Raw genomic sequence first — 10,734 nt, forward strand, 5'->3', positions numbered from 1 at the left:
GAATTCCTGGAGAGCTCCAGGCCCCACCTGATATCCTCAGATTTAAACAAGCTCATCAGAGCTGCAAAAGATTGTGTATGGCCCAGACCTGGATAGCAGGCTGGAGATCAGCTAGAATTCCTGGAGAGCTCCAGGCCCTACCTGGGGGTTGGCAACCCAACTGTGGTCACCTTCAGTCTTGCTGTCTTTCCCGCCAGCTGACTGCCGTTGTCAGATTCCACTAACCCAGAGGGATTCTCTCTCTGGTGTCTCTTTGGCAGGAGAGCTGAGCCCGGTGAGCTATTCCACCTTCATCATGCCGACCCTCTTCGGCATCATCTGCCTGCTGGGCATCGTTGGCAACGGCCTGGTGATCTGCACCGTCTTTAAGAAATCCAGCCCCAGCAGCAGCGTCCCGGACATCTTCATCATCAACCTTTCGATGGTGGACTTGCTCTTCCTCCTCGGCATGCCCTTCCTGATTCACCAGCTGCTGGGCAACGGAGCCTGGCACTTTGGCGAGACCATGTGCACCCTCATCACCGCCCTGGATGCCAACAGCCAGTTCACCAGCACCTACATCCTGACGGCCATGTCCATTGACCGCTACCTGGCCACCGTCTACCCGTTTACCTCCGCCCGCTTCCGGAAGCCCACGACCGCCGCCCTGACCATCTGCGTGCTCTGGGCTCTCTCCTTCCTCAGCATCACCCCCGTGTGGATGTACACGCAGCTCATTCCCTTGCCCGGCGGGCTTCTGGGTTGCGGGATTCAGCTACCGGACCCCCAGCGAGACATCTACTGGTACACCCTCTACCAGTTCTTCCTGGCTTTCGCCCTCCCTTTCGCCATCATCACCGCGGCCTACCGACGGATCCTGCTCCGGATGGCCCGATCCTCCCAGGCGCTGACCGGCCAGAGAGGCACGAGGCTCCGGACGAAGCGAGTCACCCGCATCGCCATCGCCATCTGCTTGGCGTTTTTTGTGTGCTGGGCCCCCTTCCACGTGCTGCAGCTGGTGCAGCTGGCCATCCATCGGCCCACCCTGCCATTCTACTATGCCTACAACGTGGCCATCAGCATGGGCTACGCCAACAGCTGCCTGAACCCTTTCATTTACATCTTGCTGGGGCAGAACGTCCGCAGGAGGATCGTGGTCTCCGTGCGGCCCGCGGCTTTTGGAGAGGACACCTCTCACAACCGCCTCAAGAGTGCACAGGGAGAAGGCAGCGACTTTGGGCAGCCGCTGCTGCACTTGGTCTCCGTCTCGGCCAGGTAGAGACGGAGGGGCTGTGGCTCAGGGGCAGAGCATCTGCCCGGCATGCTGAAGGGCCCAGGTTCGATCCCCATCATCTCATAAGAACATAAGAGATGCCAGTGTTGGATCAGGCCAAAGGCCCATCCAGTCCAACACTCTGTATCACACAGTGGCCAGAAATACCAGTGCCATCAGGAGGTCCACCAGTGGGGCCAGGACATTCACCAGTGCGGCCAGGACATTAGAAGCCCTCCCACTGTTGACCCCCGCAAGCACCAAGAAGACAGAGCATCACTTGCTCCAGAGCCCCTATCTATACCTTGTGGCTAATAGCCACTGATGGACCAGGGCACAGCTGGTGTGAAAGACCTCAGCCTGAAGCCCTGGAGAGCCACGACCGGTCAGAGTAGGCAATCCTGACCTCGATGGACTGAGGATTTGATTCAGGATCAGGTGGCTTCATGTGTCCAGGTTGATGCAGCTTCACATCCATGGTCCATTGACCTATCTGCTTTCAATTTTTATCTCCCAGAGATCCTCCTCTGTGTGGTTGGAAAGTTGTGGGCTTCAGAGGGGGAGGGGTGATCTCAACCCCTGTGGCCCCCTGTCCTCTTGCTGATGGAGTGGGCGGGGGGGGGGAAACAAAGGGTATGAGAAAATCAAAATAAATGAGCAGGAGATGGCCAGGACACAAGAGAAATCCTGCTGGATCAGACCAGTGGGCCATCTATCCCAGAATCTTGTTCCACACAAAAAGGGTCAATCGGCTGCCCTGGAGGACCAAGTAACAGGGCACAGAGGCCAAGGCCTTCCCTGATGTAGCTTCCTAGCACTGGTATTTGGAGGTTTACAGCCTTTGGACCTAGGCACCTGGGCTACTAGCTGGACCTCCCCCTCCATATATCAGTCTAATCCCCTTTTAAAGTCATCTGTACTCACGACGTATTCGTGTCTCTCCTAGTAAAAAGTCCACAGTTTAGTAGCTCACTGGTTGCAGAAGGAATTTCCTTTGCTCCATCCTGAATCTGTTGCCCATCAACTTCCCTGGGTGCCCCTGAGTTCTAGTATTATGGAGAGGCAGGGGAAGTTCTCTCTAACCACTTTCACACACACCCCATGCCCCCAATTTTTAGTGTTATAGACGTGGGACTTTGTGTTTATTTATTAGTAAATAAGGATTCAGACAGTGCTGGTTCTTCGGCTTGGAAACACTGCACTGCACCCCTAGAGTCAGATCTGACTGGCTTTTGAGCAAGGGAAACCTTTACCTTTAAGGCTAGTAATGCTCCTCTATGCCAAATGATTACCTACAATCTGTGTGTTTTAAAAGAGAACACAAGCCTACAGCCGGAGCCAGTATTCTTCATAAAACATGTGAACTCAGTCATCGTCTGATATATGATACAGAAAGACCATTCAGGCATGGCATCTCACAAGACTGCAAGTTCTGACACCATTTCCAACCTTGCCCTCTTATTCTTAAACGAGTCTGATCCTTAAGCATCGATCGCTTCACAAAAGAAGCTTCAAGCTGCTTGTATTTCTCGCAGCTGAAATTGCCAGCTCTCATCTACTAAAAGATCACAGGCACGGCTGCAGTGCTCCTTAAATGTGTGGGGGGAAATTAAGATGGTTAGACAGCCTGATAGAGAAAAACAATTCGGAGACTCCCGTTAAATGGTATTTAACTGTTGAAATATCTGTATACAATGCAGTGAAACCTGATGCGTAAACCGTTTACTTTTATTAAGTGTTTGGGTTCTCCTACTTTGAACCACCGGTTATATGTGATGTACTGCAGTGCCGTCTTGAATAAAAAGGATGCTTTAACACTCCAGCAAGCCAACCTGTTCTTCATCTTATACCCTAGGCTTCTCTGACCTTGCAAAGGATCATTCTTCCTCGCAGAACGTAAAGGTTCCAAGTCAGTGTTCTTTTTGTTTCTCTATAATGCTTGAAATTTCAGTTGTATATAAAGAAAGGAAAAGGACTGATTCCTATATGGAAAATGACCAGAGCAATGATTGTGGGTTGAAATTCAGCAGGGTAGAGTAGTCCCAGATGGAGAACTGCGTGTGACTGCAAAAACAGGAGTCCACTGGCACCTTAAAGGGCTTTATTCCAGCTGAAGCTTCTGTGGGTCAGAGCCCCCTTCACCAGATCACACACATGAAGCCACCTGATAGTGAATCACTCCATTGGTCCATCAAGGTCCGTATTGACTACTCCAGGGGTTCATAACCTTTTGAGGAAGAGGAAGAGTTGGTTTTTCTACCCCGCTCTTCACTACCCAAAGGAGTCTCTGAGCGGCTTACAATCGCCTTCCCTTCCCCTCCCCACAACAGACACCCGGTGAGGTAGGTGGGGCTGAGAGAGCCCTGAGAGAACTTGACCCAAGGACACCCATCCGGCTTCAGGTGAAGGAGTGGGGAATCAAACCTGGTCCTCCAGATCAGAGTCCACTGCTCTTAACTGCTACACCAAGCTGGCTTTGAATTCTGAAAACCAGCTGGTGGGCACAACCACAAAAATAGCTGGCACAGGGGGGTAGAGCCAACCACAAAATGGAAGTGAGTGAGGCCGTGCATAACTCTAATAGTAATTCCTCAACATTTCAGGTTGAAGCTCTGTTTTAACAGGATGCCTTTAAATCTATACACAGCCAATCAGGTCCTCAGTGGCCGGTCAGAACCCCTGCCTGACAAAAGCCCCACTTGACCACTTTCTAAAAACATTTGTGGACGCCAAGCTGGGGATTCCTGCTTTACTCCAACTGGCAGAGACTCTCCAGGGGTTTATGTAGCAGTCTTTCACATTACCAACTGTTACGTATGGGGTTATCTGGTTTCTTTGTAAAGTGTGAGCTTCAGTCACAAGCTCCATAGACTGTCAGCATTCTAAACGAAGCAACCGGATTGGTCACTGTTGCTAACAGACCAACCTGGATAGACTCTGACTTTCAGCGGGAACAATTCCCATTGGACCCAAGCACTCATCTTTAATTGGTTGTTATTGTTCCAGGGGGTGTGGTTTTCCTGGTTCAAACTGTATATAGTTGGGTCGTTCTGTATGTTGTTTGTCTGTGTTCTGAGCCAATAAAGAAAATACTTGTTTGAAACGCTGCCTTGATCTCAGTACATAATACCAACTATAAGTTCCTTTTAACTGGAGATGCCAGAGATTGAACCTGCAATTTTCTGCATGCCAAGTAGAAGTTCCAACACTGAGTCACAGCCCCTCCACAAAGCTCAGACTGAAATATCCTGGCCCCAAAATTCTGTTAGTCTCCTGTTTCATTTCCCTTATGTATAATAGGAGATTAACAAAGACCATTCAACATGCTTGTTAATTGCTTAAGTTGGTGGTACCCTGGTAAGAGTTGTGCTACACTGTGGCCCTAAAGTGTGTGTGTGTGGGGGGGGGGGACTAATAGAGGTGTAATTCCTTAGAAGGAGGTCTCAGTTCCCATGCAGCCCTTCCCGGAACCTCAGAGTACGGAAATTAGTATATAGGAAGAACTGCAAGATGAGGACGTGCCCCTTGTTCTCCAGTTTGATTTGGGAAATCCATTGATGGCTGCCTGCTGGATGGGGCCAGCCCGAATATAGTGGGGCGAGACCAGCCCCAATGCTGTACATGCTGTACAAATTAACAGAATGGGAGGAGGGGAGAATCAAGCGCAGGGATGCCAGCTTCCAGGAAAGACTGTCTAGGGCAGTGATGGCGAACCTTTTAGAGACCGAGTGCCCAAACTGCGACCCAAAACCCACTTATTGATCGCAAAGTGCCAACACGGCAATTTAACCTGAATACTGAGGTTTTACTTTAGAAAAAACAACTCATACATTAACTTAAGATGATCCAAACAAAGTAAGGAAAGCAATCCCAAATGCTTTCATTTACTTAAAATTATTTGGCAGAGAATTCTGACACTTTGATGATGGTCTGGGCCTGGCTCTGAGTGCCACCTCTGGCACCCGTGCCATAGGTTCACCACCACTGGTCTAGGGGATCCCCTAGAATTACAGCCCATCTCCAGACTACAGAGATCAGCTCCCCTAGGGGAAATAGATACTTTGGAGGGCAGACTTGAAGGTATTGTACCCCACTGAGGTCTCTGTCCTCCCCGGGCTCCACCCCCAAATCTTCAGGAGTTTCCGAACCTGGATCTGGCAACCCTACCGCCATCTCTTACGGTTGCCAGCCTCCAGGTGGGGCCTGGAGATATCCCGCTTTTACAACTGATCTCCAGCTGACAGAGCTGCTTTGAACAATGGACTCTGTGGCATGGTACCCTGCTGAGGCCCCTCCCCTCCCCAAACCCCGCCCTCTCCCAGATCCACCCCCAAAGTCTCCAGGTATTTTCCAACCCAGACTTGGCAACCCTACCATCCCCTGCTGGTGGCCAGGGGGGACCTGGCTACCCCGAACAGGTGGCATCACCCCTGCCTCCCTCCTGCACAAATGGAAACTGGACTTCATCACCCTTCCTTCATCAGCTGTCAGATTTTGCCTGCCTCCCCTGTCACCAACGCTCCACGTCCCATTTTGTGAATAAAAAGTCCACCAACGTTAGGCGGTGGGTGCTAGGAAAGGCCATGCACCACCTCCATGCACGCTTTCCACTTGTGCTACTGTGCCACCAAGCCCAGTGGATTTGTAACACACTCTCTCATGTACCTCATACATATGCTCCCTCTTACCTAATGGGAAGATTTTCTCCCCTATCATTAACGATGCATTATAAACTTGACTATTAGCAGCACACGTTTTAACAACTAGAAATGCAATATTACTATTATTATTATTATTAAAGTGGCCATTTAAATCTGGAATGCCTCTTGCCATCAAGGCAGGAGGGGGCCATGTATAACCAAGAAGCTGGAGGAGATGCCTCACTGAAAAGTACGCAGACAGAGAGTGATTTCAGCAAAGCGTACTTTATTCTATCAGGAACAAGACGACTTTGGCTGGCTTATATTCCCCGAGAAACCGCCACCCAAAACACCCACCCACTTCCCAATAGGCTATTTACAGTGGCCAAGAGTCCCATTGGCTCTCGGCCAGGAACCTAGCCCCCTGATTGGAGTGGACTAGGATCCGCATAGTCCATTGTCTCTTGGAGCGAAGCTCGACGTTAGTCTCTGGACTTGTCTGGCCTTGTCAGGACTGTTTGTCTCTGGACTTGTTCGGACTTCTCAGGACTGGATACATTACACTCACAATTGTCATTCTAATCATGTCTCCGCAGAAAGTAGCTTTAAATTGACGACCATTTTTGTAGGTGAGGTGTAAAGGGGCTGTGAGCTATCTGATGGATGACGATCAATATGTGGTGGTTGTCTAGAGGGTGTGGGTTCAGGAGCAGAACAGCCGCTTTGCATGCCGAAAGTCCCTGTGGCATTGCTTTGTAGAAGAAGAAGAGACTGGATTTATGCCCCGCCCTTCACTCGGAGTCTCAGAGCGGCTTACAATCTCCTTTCCTTTCCCCTCCCCAAAACAGACACCCTGTGAGGTAGGTGGGGCTGAGAGAGCTCTGACAGAAACTGCTCTCTTTCAAGAACAGTTCATTATCAGAACTACGGGCTTGCCCAAGGTCATCCAGCCACTGCGAGGGGAGGAGTGGGGAATCAAACCCGGTTCTCCCAGATTAGAATCCACACACTTAGCACCTGAGATCCTTTGATGTAGTGGTTAAGACGGACTCTTGAACCAGAACAAACAATACTTTGAGTTTCGTGGACTAGGGCTGACTCTTCTTACAACCATGGGGAAGAGAAATAGTAAAAAGCCCAGTGGCACCTTTAAGACTAACAAACTTTATTGTAGCATAAGCTTTCGAGAAACACAACTCTCTTCGTCAGATGCTCTCAGCTCATCTGTGAGCATCTGATTAAGAGAGCTGTGTTTCTCAAAAGCTTATGCTACAATAAAGTTTGTTTACATAGCTAACTCCTCTGGATCTATGACCATGGGAAAGAGAAGCATTTACAACACAAATGAGCATCCTAGCCAATGTGGGATACAAAGTTGCATCCTTTTAACCAAAGCATGATGTACTTTAAGCCTCACATATGGAAATAATTTTATGTACAGCCACTGAGGCATCACACACAATCCCTCTCCTCAAGGTAAATAGTAGGGTCAGAGATCTTTTGCCACAGACTGGCATGTTCACGTTAGGTCGTATTATTGTATTTTTATACTGTTCTTATTGTTTTAATCTGGCATTTATGCCCTTGTTAGTCGCCCTGAGCCTTCGGGGAGGGCGGGATACAAATCTAAAGAATAAATAAATAAATAAATACCATAAACTAAGCTGCTTTTACATGATATAATTAGACAGTGGGGACAGTTTTCACCCTTGTTGCTTAACCTGGTTCTTTGCATGCCTGGATATACATGGATTCAGGGGTCATTTCCTGCAGGAGCGCACAGGAGCGGAGCTCCAGCAGTAAAGAGCCCAGGGGGCGGGCACATGCAACAAGCCCCACCCCCTGCTTCCAGCAGCCCCGGGCCACAAGGAGCAAGAAGCAGCCAGGTAAGTTGCAGAGCCCTCCCCCCCCAGATAGCAATCCAAAACAGTCCAGTGACACCTTTAAGGCCAAAGTTTATTCAGGTACAAGCTCTCCCTCTTCTGTGAGGGCAGATCTGCGTGTGTCTCCCCCCCCCCCATACCCCCCCCCATAGCTAGCAATCCAAAAGAGTCCACTGGAGCCTGAGTGGTGGGTGTTGCCTTCTGACACATGTCTGGTGATGTCAGGGGGTGTGGCGTATGCAAATACATTATGCTAATGAGCTCCTGCACCTCTTTTTCTACAAAATGACCCATGCATGGATTGGAATGTACATTTGATTAAAAATGTTTCTCCTCCTGCCTCTTGATTGTATACCAGTCCAATTATTAAAAATTATTTGAAAAAGTGGGCATGCACACGAAAGCTCATACCTTAAATCAAACTTTGTTGGTCTTAAAGGTGCCACACCGGACTCTAAATTTGTTCTGTTAAGCCCACTGCAACACATCCCAAACTCCCAAAGCCTTTTCCAGTCATGCTCAACCAGCAAGTTGATATAAACTCAACAATTCTAGGCATCTCCTTCCATTTAGACTGAATGGCATCCCTTACCTCTCTGTCTTTGAATCATGATAGCTATTAAAGAAATGCTGCATAAGTCACATAAGTTCCAATGCTCCCTATTTATCAAGAACACTCCTGATTTGCAGGTATATCCTTAACCCCTTCCCATGCTGCCTTTGTGAAATTGCCTGTTAAAGTTTGGCTCACGTAAGTTCTTCAGGACTTAGCTCACTTCCCAGGGGCTGAGCTAAATCTCTGAGCAGAGAACAGATGCGAACACAAGATGAACACATGTGCGTGAAGATGAAGCCCCCATGAGTGGTTTTATATTTTGGCTGCTGCAGCTGACAATATCTATTTCAAACTGTGGATAATCTATTGTAGATCTTCATGTTCAGCAACATTATCTTTGGCCAAAACAGCAGACACCTTTTTGGCTTTTAAATCAGTGGGTCAGAGGACCTTGGCCGCTCCATGTCAATCCAAGCGTTCTGCCGCCCACAGTGAGTTCTGAAATCCGCTTTTCAGTCAGGTTCCTTGACAGGAGTCAGAAATGATTGCTGCCACTTCTGTGCACAACAGAGGTGCAGAAGAAATGAGCTAAGGGTTATTCTTGCAGCTGACAATATCTATTTCAAACTGTAGATAATCTATTGTAGATCTTCTTGTTCAGCAACAGTATCTTTGGCCAAAAGAGCAGACACCTTTTTGGCTTTTAAATCAGTGGGTCAGAGGACCTTGGCCGCTCCATGTCAATCCAAGCGTTCTGCCGCCCACAGTGAGTTCTGAAATCCGCTTTTCAGTCAGGTTCCTTGACAGGAGTCAGAAATGATTGCTGCCACTTCTGTGCACAACAGAGGTGCAGAAGAAATGAGTTAAGGGTTATTCTATCTGAACATTTTCATGATTGCAGACTTCGACAGGTTTTGTGCAGACACCGCTATTCCGAAAGGGCCACCTGTTGTTTTTGAGTGCCGCTGTTTTCATCATGACTCTGGGATGAGCGGTAATAAATGACGGTCCCTCGTATCTACCGGCAGAATTCCAAACCTTCTTGGAAACACAATGCTGAGTGACGCAGCCGTCGGGCAGAACGCTTTATCCAAACCGTGACGTGAGCTTGAAGAGCTGCAGAGGCGCATCTGGAATCTGCACCGGCAAAATGTGCAAATTTTCTGATGGCGTGCAGAAATGTTGTTTGCATGCTCATTCGCCAGCCATCAGGATGTAACCTCAGATCAGACTCGTGGAAGGATGAAATTAAAAACCAACTAAGTAAAAGACAGCCAGTTCCCCCCCCCCCAGAAGAGGAAGTCTAGCTCAAGAAGATTAGGCCCCACAGATGACATAACACCACTGTTATCAATCCACCACAATCCAGACTAGCAGAAATTAACACGATCGCAAAACAAGAGTTACAAATATTTATTGAAAGCATCGCTTCCAGGCCCGTAGCTACAGTGGGGCATCTCGGGGCAAGGCCCCACGACTTCCCATTCAGCTCGGGGGCCCTGACCAGTGTTCCCTCTAAGCTGAGTTAGTGTGAGTTAGCTTACGGTTTTGTAGCCTCCGGCTCACACATTTTTTTGTCTCACCTCAGGAAGGATGGCTCCAGAGCAAGCTAATGTATGCAGTAGCCAAATCGCTCACTCACAACTTGAATGCCAGTAGCTCGCAACGTGGAATTTTTGCTCACAGGACTCCACAGCTTAGAGGGAACATTGCCCCTGACTGGCATCAGGTGCAGGGAAGGAGCCGGGTATTCCTGTGCAGCTGTCCAGCACAAGCGGCCAAGTAAATCACCTTTATTTATATTATCTAGTGCCCCCTAAGAAATTTAAATGCCCCCTGACTAAAAAAACCCCTGGCTACGGGCCTTCCCCTCCCTTCAGATGTGGCGCCACTCCCCTCGGGCTGCCTTGCCTCAAAGCCCCCCACTAGCGGGCCCAGCTTTACATCATGCTCAGCCAGTGTCCTCGTTGCCTCACAGAGGCCCTCTGCTCTGCTATGCTTGGAGCTCACCTGGGCAATAGCCTCTGCCTTGCCTCACCTTTTCCAAAGCAGCCCTGGCCTCAGTGTTTGCGTCACCTTGTGAGGGGCTTGCAGCTATCTCACCTCCAGTGCGGCGCTCTACGAGACCAGGATCTGTCTCCCCTGCCCCACATCCGGCTGGCTAATCACCACGTCCCACCACGCACCAGCCTTCGGTCTTCTGGGGGTGGCCCAACCCTCGTGAGCAGGGGTCGTTTCGTAGAAAAAGAGCTAGGGAAACTCATTAGCATAACTCATTAGCATATGCCACACACCCTGACATCACCGGAAATGTGTCATAAGGCCACACCCCCTGACATCACCGGAAGTGTGTCATAAGGCCACACACCCCGCCCCCAACGGTCCCGGCCACCGCCGGCCTTG

At 49.4% G+C, this 10,734-nt stretch overlaps 1 protein-coding gene across 1 annotated transcript; it reads left to right on the forward strand.

The window, feature by feature from the left end:
• The first annotated feature begins 280 nt into the window (after positions 1-280).
• LOC107121462 (melanin-concentrating hormone receptor 1-like) lies at positions 281-1,258 on the forward strand. The gene has a single exon (XM_015424370.1). The coding sequence runs from the start codon at positions 296-298 to the stop codon at positions 1,256-1,258; it is 963 nt and encodes a 320-aa protein (XP_015279856.1). The 5' UTR covers positions 281-295.
• The last annotated feature ends 9,476 nt before the right edge of the window (positions 1,259-10,734 follow it).

Source organism: Gekko japonicus, unplaced genomic scaffold (genome assembly GCF_001447785.1).
Source record: "Gekko japonicus isolate JY-2015 unplaced genomic scaffold, Gekko_japonicus_V1.1 scaffold4921, whole genome shotgun sequence".
In the NCBI taxonomy this organism is placed as follows: domain Eukaryota; kingdom Metazoa; phylum Chordata; class Lepidosauria; order Squamata; family Gekkonidae; genus Gekko; species Gekko japonicus.